This window comes from Triturus cristatus, chromosome 6 (assembly GCF_964204655.1).
Source record: "Triturus cristatus chromosome 6, aTriCri1.1, whole genome shotgun sequence".
Classification (NCBI taxonomy): domain Eukaryota; kingdom Metazoa; phylum Chordata; class Amphibia; order Caudata; family Salamandridae; genus Triturus; species Triturus cristatus.
Genome location: NC_140589.1, coordinates 954480016 through 954498174, shown reverse-complemented (window position 1 = coordinate 954498174; position 18159 = coordinate 954480016). Strand labels below are relative to the sequence as shown.

The 18159-nt window shown below is 46.7% G+C and overlaps 1 protein-coding gene across 1 annotated transcript in view; it reads right to left on the bottom strand.

The window, feature by feature from the left end:
• The window catches only part of IGF2R (insulin like growth factor 2 receptor), a 1674612-nt gene that overhangs the window by 1555048 nt on the left and 101405 nt on the right, over nucleotides 1-18159 (bottom strand). The window contains exon 2 of the mRNA XM_085611652.1: nucleotides 15387-15532. Coding sequence (XP_085467778.1) covers nucleotides 15387-15532 — 146 coding nt within the window. The remainder of the gene's footprint in view (nucleotides 1-15386; nucleotides 15533-18159) is intronic.

Below are 18159 nucleotides of genomic sequence, written 5' to 3'. Positions count from 1 at the left end.
TTCCTAGTTCAGACCGACCACAGACCCCTTCGTTGGCTGATGCAAATGAAGGGGGAGAATCCCAAGTTGTTGAGGTGGTCTATTTCCCTACAGGGAATGGACTTTCAGGTGGAACATCGGCCTGGAGTGGACCACGCCAATGCAGACGGTCTCTCAAGGTATTTCCGCCTTAGTGATGAGAACTCCCAAGGGGTTGGGTAGCTCTCCCCACTTTCAGCTGGGGGGGACGTGTGTTAGACCTGTCAGCCCTTTGGGTGGTCCCTCCTCATCATTATTTATTTTGTCCCACTTTTGCCTCAAACCCTGTTTGAATTTTTCCTTTTTGGGAACCACCAGACTTTTTCGTGTTGCTGCAGATTCAGGGAGCCATTTTAGCTACCCCTGAAACTTCTGTCTGAGGGCCTGGAGCACAAAATGGTGGCCACCTGTGACATCACCAGCATCCACTGGAACCTACTAGCACCTTCCAGAACATTCCGGAACCCTGTGACAGTTGGAGGCGGTTTAGAATGTTGAGAAGCTAAGACAGAGAGTTGGCAGTTGGAGCTGGCAGTTGGCACCTGACTGGTGAGGAGTGAGGCAGCAGGGGTGGAAACTTGTGCCTGGAGTGGGGTCCATAAACCCACCCTTGATACTAGTCCCTACTGACTGAGCCCAGCCTGGAGCCCTGTGTGGGAAGAAGCAAGAAAAACCATCCTAAGGACCTGGACAGCAGGAACAGGCTTTAGAAACAGAGAACAGCAAGATCCTGAAGTGGAAACTGGTTTCCCTGGAGTCCGACGTCGAGTAGCCTGAGACCTGGAGCCCGAGGTGGAGAAGCGGCGCCGACTGGAAAGCGGACGTCGTACCCGGAGCCGCCAGAGGTCGAGAGAGGGCGCCGTCATAGGTCGTGAGGAGTACCAGAGGTCGAGGAGGACGTCACCCGAGGTCGAGTGAGCGGCGTCATCGGAGGAGTGAAGTCCGCCCTCCGGAGTCGTCGGAGACCAAGGTGAAGTGTACCGGAGGTCGGGAGTGAGGATCGCACTCCGGAGTCGCCGGAAGTCGACATCGAGTCAAGGCCGGCCGACGTCATCGAAGTTGAGGTCGCCATCGGACCGGAGCCGCCCGAAGTCGACATCGAGTAAAGACTGCCCGACGCCATCGAATCGGAGGTAGAGATCGAGGCGAGGCCGCCGACATCGAAACCGGAACCGCCTACCGGCGTCGTCAGGAACTGACATTGTGCCGAGGCCGCCGACCTCGAATCGGAACCGCCTCACGGCGTCGACACGACTCCAGCGGCGTCGGAGCATCAGAAAAAGGGCAGTAAGTGGAGTAGAGGGCGCCTAAGGCCCTGTGGAGACCTGAGAGACTCTAAGGGGCTAGGGAGGTGCTGGAACCAACCTGACTGTGCCAGGGGTAAGCTGGGACTAATCTAGAGAGGTTGTGTGGAGGGAGAGAGCCAGGTCTCTGGTATTCCCCCCTTGATCTACCTCAGGTTAGGCCTCAGCCTTGTCCAAGCCAGGGAGTAGACACCCCCAAGCCTTCCACATCCCCACAAGCTGTGCCTGGGCCAAATCAGCCCTTAGGAATTCAAAAGTGATCTGATTCTATGAGTGTCACTGTCAGCTTTTAAGTATTTATTAGGGGCACTGTATTTATTGTATTTAACCTATTTATTGCTTCACTGTATTTATTGGTCCACAGTATTTATTGATGCACAATATTTATTGGTTTACAGTATTTATTGCCTCAGAATATTTAATTGCCTGTATGTATTGCACTTATATTTATGCCTTCATTATTTATGATCACCCCTATTTATTGAATCATTAAGCCAGTATTTATTTGACCTGCACTATCTAAAAAGTTTGTATATTGTGATTGTTATTTATTTATCCAATCAGCAACTAAGAGAAAAAGAAGATAAAGAAAGATATTTTCATAATTTTTACGGTGTAGAGTCATTTTTGGAACGGATGCACGCATGGTTATTGTATGGGTATGACGTATGCTTAGCACGGTGCCTGATTCCTGACCACTCGAGCCAAGCTACCACAGTGTGTTGAGGAGGACACCACCACCCTTCCAGTGTGGGAGTGTTTTTCCAACAGTATATATATGAATGACGCAATCTATATATAAAAATCAAATACCCCACAGTTTTTGTGTGTTGCTTATGACTAATTGCACATTTTGAATAACGCATGACTTGTGCTAATTGTGTAAAGAGGCCTTTTTCACCGAACAGAACCATTGTTTCTTTGATATACTATCGCACAGGTTCTGAGGGATACTGGGTTACCCCATTGTTACTAAGCTGAATCCTGTATACAGCATATAAACCAAACTCTGTGATTAAAGATTTCCATCAGTTGGCAGAAGCAATACAGGAGCGTTCTGAGTGTTCGGAACTTGCTGGCTGATATTTCATCAGATATAGTCACAGCTACTGCAATGTGCTCTGGGGCTTAGGTGGCAGCCAGACGCCACCTCTGGATGAGGGATTGGAAAATGGAAGCAGTGGAGAAGTACGCCTAGATGAATATTCCTTTAAAGGGGAACATGTTGTTTGGCGAGCAGCTGGATTCCATGATTTCCTAGGCCTTTAAGGACAGAAAACATACCCTGCTGTATAAGGGTAGGTCTGACTGAAAAGATTCTGACATCAGAGATCCAAGTCATCTCCTCATAAGGAATTCAAGGGGTACTTTTCCCACAAGCAGAAGTATCAGCCAAGGCGTTTTTCACCAAAGAAAGATTTCAAAAAGAAGGGGCCGGTACAGAAGCGCTCCTGACAATTCTATGTCAGGACCGGAGGCGAGGATTATGCCTTCTTTCTAAACTTTATTTATACAGCAGCGTGAAAGAACCAACAATAATACGTTTCCCATGAACCAAAGGGAAAAAGTAGTCATTTGTAACAACCAAACAAAAAACAAGAATGTGTCCAATCAGGGTCTGAAACGCTCCACATAATCCCTTGTCAGTGTCCTGTTCTCCTCTTTCTTCGCTGCTGCGCAGCCAGTTAAGTTCCCTCATTCTTCTCAGGTTTGAGGGGGGCTTGAAACATATTGAATGTCATTGTTGTGCTGATTATTGTTATTGCCTATACTGTATGTGCGTTTATTAGGTAGCGCCGCCGGTTAAGGTTGAGCGCCGAGTTTTCCTGAAGTATTTTTTTCGTGTGTAAAATTTCAACGCGCTGTTGCGAGGTTGAACGCGTTCCGCGTTACTCTGAGGCCGCCGCTGGAGCAGGGGGGTTTTCCCTTTCTCCTACGCGGTGTGGAGCTGGTGTAGGCTTCGGTCCTCCCGCCGCCTGGGGGCGCGGGAGGCAGGGACTAGCGCGCCGCGTCTCTGGAGTTTTCAAACTGTTTGCCAGAGACGCGCGCGCAATTCTTACGGAGCTCTGGGCTGGAAGACGCCGTTAACACGGTCTGTAGTCGGTGCGCGAGTGATTAAATAGTTGCTCGCGGCCATTTTTTTTCAGAGATAATTAACGCTCGTGCCTTCAGTAAGGTTACGAGTCTTGTATTGGCGCTGGAGCGCGCTGACGCCTCCTAAGAGGTCCTGTATTGGCCTTTTGGCCCGTTGTCTAAGGGGACATTTGCCAGACCAGTTTGTTGACAGTTTGAAAAGTGTTTACCAGCTTTTGTCCCCGTAGGGCCAGTCACCCTATATAATTGTGCTCTATACCACGTGCACACAGAAAATAGATACTTTAAACTGACACCCAGTTTTTGAAGACTGCCATTGCGGCATAATTAAGATTACCCCTCCCTTAGTCGTGATGGAATTTTATTACGACTTCCATGAGGAAGAGGAGGAGGACCCTTTGGCAAACATGCCTTGGGGTGACGCTTTCTAGGAGGCGGTGGATACCTCAATTTACAGGGCAGTGGACCAGGCCATTTCCCCCTTAGAGGATAGGCTCACACGAAAGATAGAACAAGCGTTCATGCGCCTGGAGCGTAGACCTGTTACCCTACCTGCCCCGTCTCCGGTTGGTCCGGATAACACGGGACCCCGCCCCCCCCCCCCCTTCTAAACGCCCTTGTGCTTCGGGGTGGATGTAGATGCTTTTGAGCGCCTCAAACAGGCTTTTATGGATAGTCACCCTGCCACGGGTTTGGGGGTCTCCCCGTTGCCACTCCCTTCCCCGGGGTTGCCAGGTCCTTCGGGGGATCCTGATTCCAGTCCATCTCGATCATGGCTTCCCTCCCGGCCTTCCCAGACCCATCCGGACTCTGCTGTACCCTCAGACCCGCAGCCACATCCAACTTCGGATATGTTAGATCCAAACGACATTGTGCACCCTCGTTCATCGGACTGGGTGCCGGCCGAGAAAGTAGCGACTTATGTCGCCGAACATATTAGGAGGCCTCTGGAAAAAGAGGCGAGGAATTGCCTGAGAGCTGAATGTCCGCGTCCTTCCCTTGAGGGTAAGGTGGCGCTTATACCGGACATTGATCCTAGAATGACTACTTTTTTACAAAAATTTATCAGGGATCGAAAGAAGGGGATTGATAGATCTTGGAGGGCCTGCCAGGATAAACTTTTGGATGTTTTAGGCCCTGCCACCAAAAATCCTGGACATGGCAGAGGAAGCAAAAGCTTCTGGTTCCTTAATCTCTCCTGAGACTCTATCCGGCTGGGCTCAGCGGATAGTAGTTTTTCTGGGCAATGCCAACTGCGCCCTTTCTACCGAACGACGGAGGTCGCTCCTTATCAAAATAGACCTGAAACTCGGCGACCTTGCAGATTCAGAGGCGGGTGCCGTTGCTCAGGGAGGTCTGTTTGGTGAACCCTTCATTAAGGAGTTGGGCAAGTTTGTAAACACTTACCTCTTTGGATAGGGCCCAGTCCACTATTAAAAAAAGTGTTCCCTCGTGTTTTTCAAGGGGGCGCTCGACCGGTCGGCAAAATCACCAAACCGGCCAGAGAGGCCCCGGACAATATCAGGACCAGTCGAAGTTTGGCAACTTCTACCCTACCAGAGGTCGCCGAGGCAAAGGCAGAGGTTTCAGAGGAGGAGCATCCAACACAAACACTTGTGAGTGTTCGCCTTTTTTCCCCACAAAATCTAGGGGGGAGGTTGGCCAGTCATTACGAGGCATGGTTATCCATCACACACAATGCATGGGTGCTTCAAACAGTGAAGGGGTTCCATATAGAGTTTGTCGGAAACCCAGTACAACATGCTCCTCCACGGCCCATTAATTTTTCTATACACGATGCAGACCTGGTGGACGAGGAAGTAGCCTCCCTTCTCACCAAAGGCGCAATTTCATGCACGTCCTTACATCCGCGCGGGTTCCTCAGCAACATCTTTTTGGTCGACAAGACCGACGGGGGCAAACGCCCGGTTATAAACTCAAGCGACTTCAACGAATGGTTGGTATACCGGCATTTCAAAATGGAAGGAATTCATCTTCTGCTAGATGTTTTGTGCCCCCTGGACTGGATGGTCCACTTGCACCTGAAAGACGCTTATCTGGTAATCCTGATTTTTCCTCCGCATCGCCGGTTTCTGCAGTTTGCCTGGCGTCGTCAGATTTACGAGTTCACAGCTCTCCCTTTCGGGCTCTCTTCAGCGCCCTGGTGTTTCACCGAGGTCCTCAAACCGGTAGTGGAATTTGAGAGCGCGAGGCGTCCGACTGATTGTTTATCTGGATGACCTCCTCTTGATGGCGTCCTGCCCCCCATCTTTTGATGGGGCAGCTTCATATGACAGTGACTCTTCATCAGGATCTCGGCTTTGTGGTCAACGGGAAAATATCCCTTCTGCAACCGGCTCAGTCCGTTATCTTCTTGGGGTTCGTCATAGACTCAACCTCCTCTACTCGGAGTTTGCCGGCAAAAAAGCTGACAAAAATTCGCCACGAGTTGCGTCGAGTCCTGGCCACTCAGCGGGTGTCACTTCGCCAATTGGCACGTGTAGTAGGGCTTCTCTCGGCTTCCATTCAGGCGATTTTTCCGGGTCCCCTCCACTACAGGGCTCTCCAACGCCTCAACGCGTATTTTCTGCGCAAAGGTTTTCCGTACTTCCACAAGGTCATCTTGTCCGACGAAGCCCGGAGCGAAATTCAATGGTGGTTAACCCACATGGAGACGTGGAATGGAAGAGCAATCTTCGGGGCTGTTCCGGATCTAGTTATAGAATCCGACGCTAGCAGGCTTGGTTGGGGCGCTCGGGCGGAGATCTTTCCACGGGGAGCTTGTGGTCTCCAGAAGTACAGAAATTACATATAAATTGTCTCGAGCTTCTGGCAGGCTCGTTTGCCGTAAGATGTTGGACGAGATATTCCGTGCAGTCGTGTGTGCTCCTAAAAATGGACAACGTGTCAGCGGTCCGTTATATCAATCACTTGGGAGGCACCAAGTCGAAGGCGCTATCCGATATAGCGGCGAATTTTGGGCAGTATTGCCTGGACAGTCACTTATCTGTCACGGCGGAATATCTTCCGGGCCGCGACAATGTGGAGGCAGACTTCCAATCCCGACACTTCCGCGACTACAGTCTTTGGAAACTGGACCGTTTGGTGTTTGTTTTCCTCAACGGCCTTTGGGGTCCGTTTACGGTGGACCTGTTTGCGTCCCGCCTAGACCATCAGCTCCCGTAGTTTTTCAGTTGGAGGCCCGATCCTCGGGCGATAGCTACGGATGCTTTTCTCCAGGATTGGAGCAAGGAACTGGGTTATGAGTTTCCTCCCTTCGCGATGATCACCCGATCCACAGCTCAGGACCGCAGGCAACAAGCGGATTTAGTCTTAATCACCCCTCTATGGAGGTCTCAAGTGTGGTTTCCAGTTCTTCTGGAACTTTCCTGGGATTTTCCAATCCTACTCCCCAGTCTTCCTATTCTTCTCCGGAGCCCAGACGGCTCTCCCCATCCTCTGATAGCCACGAAATCGTTGAATCTCATTGCGTGGAGGATTTCAGGGGTAGATGGCAAACCGCAGGACTTTCGCGAACGGCTGAGGAGCTCATCTCCAAGGCTTGGCCGGACAGTACAGTTAAAAGGTACAAGTCCGCATGGGGCAGATGGGCCCGTTGGTGTTTGCAAAGGGGTTTCGATCCCTTGGTCACGGATGTGGTCCATGTCGTGAATTTTTTGGCGCGTCTTGCGTTGGATGGTATGGCCTACCGGTCAATTAACACTTTCAGGTCGGCCATCTCCTCAGGCCATATCCCGGTGGCAGGGTCGCCGGTAGGGGAGCACCCGTTGGTCTGCAGACTCTTGAGAGGCATTGGCCTCTCCTTGCAGCCGGAACCGCGGTATTCGGCTTTATGGGATGTCAATCAAGTTTTGAATCTTTTCCTTTCATGGCAACCCAACAGGTTTCTATCCCGTAAAGAGTTGACAGCAAAGCTTGCAATGCTCCTTTGCCTGGTGTCGTGCCGTCGGGTGTCGGACGTCAAGGCCTTAGATATTTCTGGTCGAATGTTCACCCCTGACGGAGTGACCTTTACCCTTTAGCGCAGTACCAAGTGCCACACGAGGGTTATTTCTTACCCGGAATTCCCGGACTCTCCTAAACTTTGTGTTTGTTGTGCGCGGTCTCAAGGCGTACGAGGAAATGACGGAGGAATACCGTCCTCCGGGAGAGCGTCAGCTACTCATTGCGCTCCGCAAGCCTTTCAAAGCGGTTTCCTAACCCACCATTGCTAGATGGGTGACGTCAGAAGCAGGCATTAGCCTCAGGTTGTTTGGAGCGCATTCTGCAAGAGGAGCTATGGCATCAAAAGCCTTCGGTTTGGGTGCCCGCATGGAGGATATCCTTAATGCGGCGGATTGGTCCTCGGATTCCACCTTCAAGCGTTTTTACTTTAAGCCAATTCTGAATATGGCTCATCTGGTTGTGGGCAAGCTTTAAACAAGCATAATCCTCGCCTCCGGTCCTGACATAGAATGAAAAATTTCCTCGCTAACGTAACGGAAAGTTTCAATTCTATTAAGGACTCGGAGGCGAGGATTATCCCGCCCTATGCTCTTGGAAGAGACCCTCCCCGTATGGAAGTAAGTAAAGATTTTCACATTGGGTCCTCCTGTTGTGGAGGCTATGGGGGATGACATCTCTTCTGTTTGGCTGTATTGATGCATTCTCTTGCTAAACAATTTTTTTCCTAGACGCTGATGTCTAGGGTTGTACTTTCCTCTGGTAATGCTCCTTCGTTTGTTGCAGGTTCGGATACCCACAAACAGGATTCCTAAAGATGAAGATTGGGCTGTCTTCGCGCTCCGAAAGAGGAGACCAGGACATTGACAAGGGACTATGTGGAGCGTTTCAGACCCTGATCGGACACTTTCTTGTTTTTTGATTGGTTGTTACAAATGACTACTTTTTCCCTTTGGTTCATGGGAAACGTAGTACTGTTGGTTCTTTCACGCTGCTGTATAAATAAAGTGAAGAAAGAAGGCATAATCCTCGCCTCCGAGTCCTTAATAGAATTGAAACTTTCCGTTACGTTAGCTAGGAAATTTTTCATCACGGTGGATTTCCCGGTTGGTTTGAGGCTTCCTTATTTTGTGGAGGTATGGAGTCAAGACTACACAGACAAGTGGGTTCTCAGTGTGGTCAACAAGGGCTATGCCGTACAATTAGAGAAGCTTCCTCCATGCACAAGGATTAAAGTGACCCGTCTGCCAGCATGGGGTCCAAAACGCCTTGCTCTGCTCCATGGGGTGGACCTACTGCTCCGAAAGAGGGCGATTATTCATGTTCCTCCAGGAGAAAGAGGCTTAGGGGCTATTACATTCTTTTTCTAGTACAAACGATTTCAGGTGCATATATGCTGGTGCTGGATTTAAAGTGGATCAATGCTTGGGTCCAGACTCTTCATTTGGGTGGCGACATTGCATTCGATTATCCTTCTGGTAAGGCCAGGAGATTGGTTGGCATCCATAGGCTTGTAGGGTGCTTATAGCCATGTTCCTGTCAAACCCCCTCATCGAAAATGGCATAGAGCAGAGGTCTTCAAACCTTTTTACTCTGAGCTACCCCTAAGCAAAATGTTTCAAGGTCGGGCCCCCCTCCAAAACTTTATGGCAAACATTGGGGGAGCAGGAAGGACATGGCTCTAAAGAAGCGGTCTCTGGCCATTTGTAAACATAAAAAAAAAAAAAAAGAAGGAGTCCCTGCTCCCTATTCTGCGCCTTCTCTTTGACAATATCTATAAATCTCGCTCCTTTCCTCTGTCTCCTAGACCATTACTGTGAGGCCCCAGTGATTGAGAGGATTAGGGCTCTGCATCTGAATGCAACCCTGCTGACCTTCTACCTGCTACCCCATAGACTCTGCTTTCACAAAAACTGCCCCTGAATGGTTAATACGGACTTTGAAGTGGCCTGACATCGAAGGGTGTGGTAGTAGTACAGAAAGTTAAAAAAGAAACCAGCCTCCTTACCAGCCATTAATTGATTGAGTCACTTAAAGCAAGGGCCACTGGAATTAGGAGTTTCCTCAGCAGCAGTGTTTTCCACATAATTATCAGTTTACTGCATTTGCTACATAATCTGCAGATTTCAAAAAAAAAAATATCGATTCTAGCTCAAACGGAATAAAAATTACTTAAAGCGTGACAAAGTGTTCTGGAGCAGTGGAAGGCCCTTTGCAAAGATTGACTTGTAATCTTGTAGTTGCATACTGCTGTATTTGGGTGTTTAACTGGTACTGATGAGGTGAAATATTTCCCCTGACAGCGTTACCTTGACTTAAAATGACAAAATAACGAAGTAATGCTAACCTCAAAATATGGCGCATTGTGCCACATAATTTACCTTTTCTTGCGTCATAATTTAATCAAACCTGCCGCATAATGTGGTCCTTTTCTGCTGAATAATTCCAGTGGCTCTGCTTAAAGCTTCATGGTGGCAAAGATTGATTCTTTTTGAGATGTAATGTAGGGGGGTCATCAGCTAAGATCTGGAAAAGCGGACACACTTTAAAAAAAATCTGCATTAGATACAGCTGGATTACTTAATACCAAAAAGTATGTTTTGTAAGAACTTGTTTTATCTTAATCACTGCATCATTTTGCAGCAGCCTAGCTTAGAGTATGTAAATACTGTTTTAAAATAATGACTTACATATTCACAGTGCTTTCTGCCACAGGCTGGGATCTCATAGCACTATTAACAGGGCCACTGGAATTATGCGCAGGAGAAGGCCAACTTATGCTGCATGGTTGACTAAATTCTGCAGCAAGCAAAGACGAATTATGCTGCATATTTTGTAATAGCATTACTGCATTAGTTTGCAATTATTACATTTGTTATCACTGTTCTGGCCCGTATTGCCCCTCATAAGCACCACATTAACACCCACATATAGCAATAAGCAACAGAAAAGTGACCAGTAAACCTTGCGAAAGGGCCTTCCACTGCAAGGTAGCATAGGTTGCTGCATTTTTAGTAACTTTTGAACCGTTTGGAGGTAGAAACAAGTTTTTTTTTTACCTTTGCAAATCATGCAGCAGATGATGGGATTATGTGGCAAATGCGGGAAATCCATACCAATGCACTGTGAGTGCAGGGTGAGAATGAGGAGTGAGTTGTCTGAATGCAGGGTGCATTCTAAGACACTTGAAGTAAATTAGCATTTTATTGACGGTGGCGTAGAGTTTCAGATAGAAGTTAAATGATTGCTATTATGTCATTAATCAGGGATCGAGCGTGAAGGAAATAAATAATGTGCTGATCTGCAACAAACTTCCAGTGTTATGATTAGGATTGTCAGCTCATTATTTTGATGTCGCAGACGGTACAAAAATAAACATTCACCAAAAGCTGTATTTTCAGCACTGATCTGTGCATACTTCAAACCGCAAATATAAATAGAAGGAACTTTTAATTGTGTTAAAGGGCGGCCTAAATGATTCATGACTGCTAATTAAAGGGAACAAAGACAAAAAAAAGTCACATTACAAATTAATACACATTTTTTTTTTTTTTAGAACTCTATTTAGTGTCAAGACAAGGTCTTTGCAGGCTCTTTAAACAGGTGGCTGGCATTTTTCTACTGGCAGCCCTACTTAATATTCCTTTTCATGAAATGCATTTTCATACTACAGCCTCAATTGTAAAACACATATGTAAGGAATAGGCAGAGTGGGGGCCCAAGGGGTACTGGAACCAGAAAAAAAAAACTCAGCCTCAGTAATCAGTTTACAAAAAGGTATGTAAATCTGCAAATGGTCTTTAAAGACCAGTCAAAAACTCAAGCTTGCCGGAGAGAAGACTCCAGCACTGCCCAGCCGAGCCCACAGCAGCACACTCACTGACCTATGGCCCCACGTAAATGAAGACGCCTGGAAATGCAGCAAATAAACATTGCAGCACTCCCAGGCCATCTTCATTTACATGTACTTTCAGAGGCATCTGCGCCCCCCTGGGGGAGAGGGGGGGGGGGGGGGGGGGCACTCCACAGTTTGAAGACCTTTGCCCTAGAGGCTGCCCATAATCAGTTTCTTTCGGTAGTCCCAAAGCGTGTTCACCAAAGTGCTGGCTCCATTGGTGGCTATTCTACATGAAGAAGGCATCTATGTGCACCCATATTAAGACGACTGGTTGGTGCAGGTTCTCTTGCCGGAGGTACTGTTGTCCCATAGTGAGAGAGTACTGGCAGTCCTGCGTTCCTCATCAATTGGAAGAAGTCTTCCTTACGTCTGTCCCAAGATCTGGTATTCATTGGGGCACATTTTCAGACTCTGCAGGGTCTAATTTGTTTGCCAGAAGCACAAATTATCAAGCTGAAGGGTCATGTCAGGAGTCTGCTGGCACACAACAATCCAAGGGTGGAATCTTGGCTCAGTGTCCAGGAAGACATGGCATCTACAATATTTCTGGTCCCATGGGCTCAGTTCCATCTTAACAAGTTGGTTGCTTGGCTTCTGGGTAATTGAGATCCAGTGTCACAGAACTTGGCGATCTCAATTTTTATGTGTCAATGAGTGAGGAGGGATCTACCAGCTAGATTATCCCAATCCTGTCATTCTTACCACCAATGCCAGTTTGTCGGGCTGGGGGGATGCTTTGCAGTCACAGGGCTGTTGGACTCACACCGAGGTAGACCATTCCTCAAATTGGACTAAGCTCGAGGTCATAAGAAGGGCTCTTCTTGTGTTCAGTGCCCAGTTACAGGGGAGGGCAGTGATGGTCGGGATAAACAACGTCACCGCAAAAGCCCATTGGAACAGACTGGGGCGCACCGTTCCAGCAGTCTGGGAAATATGTCTCGAAAAAAAATAAATTCATGGGCTCAGGAGTCTCTGCTCTCTCCAAGGGCCATTCACATTCCAGGGTCAGCCAATATGATGGCCAATTTGCTCAACCGAGAGATTCCCTCCTCAAGGGACTTTTCTCTGGATCATTTCGTGCTTTACTCTCCAGTGGGGCCTTCGTTGTGGATCAGTTTGCTTCCTGGAGAAATGTAAAGATTCCGAGATGCTGTGCCAAGGAGAGGGAGGTTCAAGCTTGGGCAATCAACGCACTGTCAGGTCAGTGGCTGGAGGGCCTGGTGTACGCCTTTCCTCAGTTTCTACTTCTCCGGCCGATTTTAGTGAAAGTATGGAATTTCGGAGCCGAGGTGATTCTGGTGGCTCCCGAGTGGGCGTGTGCCAAATGGTTTCCCTACTTGTTGAAGAAGCTGAGGGCCCTGGAGTAGCTTCTCCTGATGATTCTGTCACCCTGGAGTTCCCCATTTTGAGGGTTGAGAATCTATGGAAACTATTTGATAACCTGGAGGTTGAGAGGTGGGGATTAAAAGGACACGGTGTTTCAGATTCTTTACTGGCTACCTTACAGGCATCTAAAAAGTGGCCTACTAATTGTTCTTATAACCAGCATTGGAGAATATTTTCCAAATGGTGTGGAGTCAGGGGTCTTGATTCTACTAATGTGAGTTTGCTGATAATAGAATTCTTGCAAGATGGTTCTAAATTGGGTCTGATGTGGCCACTTTGAAAGTACAGTGGGCGGCTATCCAAGTATTCAGGGGTCTATGGAAGAATGTGTTGGATGCGTATGACTTAGTGGCATGTCATCTGAATGGCCTGTCAAATATCTATCCAAGGTAGATTAAGTCCGTCCACTCTTGGGACTAGTCCGTTATTTTGGAGTCCCTGATGTCTGCTTCAGAGGAGATCGATTTGCAATTCCTCACACTTAAAATGTGTTTTTTTTTGGTAGCTATAACATCAGCCAGGAGGTTGGGGGAATGGTCTTCGAAATTTCCATTCTGCAAGGTGTTCCCTGATAGAGTTGTGATGGTACTGGTTCCGACCTTTACCTCGAAGGTCAACTCTTCATGTGCGGCAGGAAGTTATTTTTCTGGAGTTTTTCCTTTCCCGAGTTTCTGGAGGAGGAGAGGTTGCTTCGTCTGGATGCCAAGCAGGCGATTCTAGTCTATGTGCAGAAGGTTCAGCCCTTTCATAAGGTGGAATCATGGTTAGTGACTTTTGGTCCTGCCAGGAAGGTGGAGAAATCTGTGACTGCTACTTTGAGCATATGGGTCATGCTGTTGGTCTCCAAAGCATACAAGGTACAAGGTCAGCTTCCTCCCTTCTCAAATGAGGTTAGGTCTACCCGGAGTATGGCGTTCATAGCAGCGGAACTGCAGGGAGCATCCATTGGGGAAATTTGCCAGGCTGCAACCTGGGCTGATTTCTCCACGTTTACTAAGAATTACAGAGTTGCTTTAGTCCAATGTATCTCTGATTTGTTTGGTCATCGGGTGCTTTCTTCTATGGCAAAATAGATGGAATACTGATGTCATATATCAAAATTAATTTGTGTGTACAGCAGGCTTTGTCAGTGGTTCGGATTTTATTGCTAGCTACTTCACAAATGCAATGGCTGCAAGCGATGGAATGGACAAGGAGGGAATGTTATAATTCCCTCGCTAGCACCCATGGCACCTCCCACCCTCCCCTAGAGAGCAACTGACAACTGAGATAGTTACTAATGGGGGGGTGTGGTAGGGGGAGTGCCTTTCATACAATTGAATAAAGTGGGATTGGTGTTTGTGGAGGCCTCATAAATGTAATGGCTGCAAGCGAGTGAATAGGACTCCAAGTAATACAATTACTGGTAAGTAATGACATTTAAACTTTGTTTGCCCATGTTGAAGATGTTTCTCCGATGTTTCTCTTAAACACGGATTAAAATGGTTAACATGTTACTTATATAGTGCTAACAACCTCAGTCTTTCTAAGGCCCTTCTAAGGCCTACAAATAACAATATATCAGCTAATTTAAGAATAATCCATGTATCGACCTCTGAATATTGAAGGCCTCAGTTGGCCTTGCTGGCATTTGAAATTGTGCAAAACCAAAGGGGATGATGGACGGAGTGTTGAACATTGCAAGCAGTCACCCCCAGTCAACTGATCTGGGTTTAATCCATTATCATTCTTTAGATCACTACGCCACCCCAGTTCAGACATGGCCATATGCAAATCAGTCTGACCCTATGCCTCATGGGAACAGTCCAGCTCGAACTGCCAAGAATGTGAAATTGTGACAGACACACCACACAAATCAACAAGGAGCTATTAACTCACGGAGACGTCTTGCCCGCATTCTACAGGGTCATCCTTTCTAATTCCTATCCTGGAAACAAACTTACTCTTGCTCTCGACAGGAGTACATGGAACTAGGCTTCAAAGTGGGTGACTACCTACAACAAGGATAGGACTGCCTGCACCACAATGTTTAGAGCAGGTCTCTGAACCATGCGCTATCCGCCCAGTGACTATCATAAAAGCCTAACTGCAACCAACACAGTATAATAACCCTGTTTGACTCTGTACACTTTGCAGATTTCAGGGCTGTCTCTAGGCATGGGCGACATGGGCCCATGGCTCAGAGGGGCGCACTCAACTTAATAAAAAATAATTTGTTTTTTTCTTGTTTATTTACGTTTCCAGGCCATCAGCACTTGTTCTTTACCCTCAGACTTTCCCATACCTCCTTAAGTTTCCATTCCCTTTGTTTCACCCTATGTTTCCCTTCTCCACTCGGCCTTCATTTTCCCTCACAACTACCCTTGCTCAACACATCCTGTGGCCTCCAAGTCAGAAAGTCAGCAATTTGCCTAGGGCACTATCTGATAAAAGCCCACCAAAGTGTGTTCCACTCTAAATTTGCACATATGCAAAATCCGCCACAATTTCAAAATGTGCATAGTTGCACATTTATTTGCTCAATTCCACCAATCCAGATTCTGAGAATTGTGATTTTGTACAGGCAATGCTTTGATCCGCGCATCTATACCATTTTGGGTGCAGAAATAACTTAAGAAATCCATCCCAAACAGGTTTTCATTTAAAACGATACATGACTCGAATTACTAACAACAACCGTTGCAAGGTTTTTCAAAGACTCCATAGATTTGTCTTGTACTCACCGACAGACTGGAATTTATCGTTTACTAAATCATGGGCACAAATTGCGCTTGTCTGAATTGACCCACAGTCCGGAGCAGCTAGGTTATCGCATAGGTTTATTTTATAATGAGTATGAGTCTCTTCGTCCACAGCATCCCATGTGTATCTAAGGGAAAGTTAAAAGAAAAAGCACAACTAAGTATTCATTGAAAGACTCCCAACATCAAGACTACCACCACCAAAAATAAAGGCATTGATAACAACGGAGAAAGTAAATTACATAAAAATCTGGTATACAAACACTGATTTATTTATTTTCAGTTTAATTTCAAGCAGTTATGAACTACAATGTGACATTAGCAGCAGGCCTAGAACAGGTGTAATAAAAAAGGGGAAGGTAGCAGGATAGAGAATGTCTTTCCTAGCTTGCCCCCCGCCCCCCCCCCCCCGCCAAACCCTACTTTCTAGTGGTGGGGCATCTTTAAGATGTCTGGGTCCCTTCCGGTGTCTGACCCGGTAGGAATTAAAATTGAAGATTAAAAACGTGTCGCTGGCAGGGCCTATATACACAGGTCCTTAAACCTTGAAAAACATTGATCGATTTCTGAATAATGAATGCGAAAAATTTAACCGTAATATAGGTCAGCGATTTAATTCCTCTTTATTTTTCACGTTTACCTAATCATGCATTATTTTGGAGAGTTTGATTTTTCCAGGACGTTCACCCCTGCCTAGAACCACGCATCAGGAGTTAGACTAACGCATTTTAGTGCAGGTATCCGCATACCTTCACTAAAATGCTTAGTCACACATAATTAGTGCACTTCGGACATTGTCTGTTGCATTTAACTACTCAAAATGAATCTTTCACATAGCTTTCTGCCACTTCTGGCCTCCCTCCCACTTTCCTCCAGACAACATAATACCAGACTGTCAGTGACATCGTTGGCCACATTTATGTTGGATTTACACCCAAGGAGCCGTGGGGCCCCATGCACGTACCGCACGGTCCAAGTAAAACGTCCTCAGCAGCAAAAGGGAGCCCTGTAGCTCTGGGCAAAGCTGCCATCCTGGGACTGCAATATTGAAGAAGTCAGTAAAAATGTCCCAAAGATCAGCACTCTGCATTTGTTTTGATGTATATTCTTCACCCTTTGCCCAAATTACTATCTCCAACGACATTCTTATCGCAATTGAATTATATTCTTGGTCTTAATGAGTGGTACTGGTTTAAACTGATATTTATGGGCAACTTCCCCCACCATCAATTATGTTAACACATGCTGGTTCTGGATTGGGAAAAAGAAAATTGTTGACAGTTACGGTCAAGAGAGTTGTCAGATTAAACTGCGGTATTTGGGTTAGAAGAAAGGCTGGTTACAAGAAGTTGTGAAAAAAATAAACTTGCAAGAAAAAAAGCGATCTCTAACCCGCTCTAAAGCGTCACACATTAGGCAGTCAAATGGCACTCATAAAAGTAATGAAAGTCTGAAAATGTCACATTAGCACCTTAAAAACTTGGCGGCTATGGACGTTGTGTTTCTCTAGTGTTTTTTGTGTATAGTATGTTACTCTCATATAGTGCATACTTTGAACTCCATCGTCTTCAGGTGTTTATAACAACCATTAATGAGCGCTCTGGAGTGGAGGCTGAAGGCAGGGCAAGTTTCTCACAGCTTGTGAGTGGGTCAGATAGGTGCTCAGAAAATATGCTTATCTAATCCTAGGACTTTCTGCAGAGAGCACAGGGCCACGTATTCCAGTTGGAATTGTGTTTGTGGAAAATGTGTGTGAAGGAAGAATGCAGCTGCCAAAATACTGGTAAGGCGAAAAAATGAAAATGCAGTGCTTGCGGGTGCATTGTGTGTTTAGGGGAGGAAGTGAAGGAGATGAGAGTAAGTGCATTCAGGAGAGAGTGAAAATAGGGTGCTGAAGAAAAAAGAAATAGGGTGAAATCTATGGCTGGAGAAGATGTGGAAAGAAAAATGGCATACACATCTAATAGAGTGAACATAACAGGATTAATTACGACACTGAAGTTGCTTCCCAGCCACCGGCCTCAATAAGTTTAATTCACACTCTCATAATTAAGATATTTTCACAATGCATTTACAAAAAAATCATTGATGCTACTCATTTATCTTTTTTGATTGTATGATAGAGGCATGCATGGCTAAGGCATGAATGGTAAGGGGGTATGCGTGGCTAAGCTCACCACTACTCCGATACCCGCCCTAAGCCCCAAATTACAAACTCCCTACCTGCCCTCTTCCCCTCGCCCTGAGTCCCAAAACCCTGCCCCTTAACATACACCACCTTGAACCCCCACCCTGTGCTGTCCCTAAAACTACCCCAACCCCTTCCACTGTCCTGAGGCCTAAAACCCTAACGCCCAATTTAAAAAAACGACCCCAATGCCCCCCCCGTGTCTTTGTCGTAAATTAAGTATTACGCACTCAGAATTTCTATATATATATCAATATGATCATGCATAAAGCAAGAGGCTGAGTCTGTGGTATCAGGTTCAAAAGGGCTTTATTCCAATAACTCGAGTTATAGGGGGAATAGTTCCATCACCACAAGGGATCTGGAAGGGTCTCAAAGTATTCTCAGAATATTCTCAAACTTTATTCACAGAGTACAGTATATATACATTTGATATTATACGCAAGCAGAAGAGCAAGAGAATGAGATAAGAGCATGTGGGCGTGTAAGTAGGCGTGAAGGTGGGCGTCCATGTGGGCGTCCACTTGATGATCATTGGTGAATGTCATAGGTGGGTGGATACCTGGA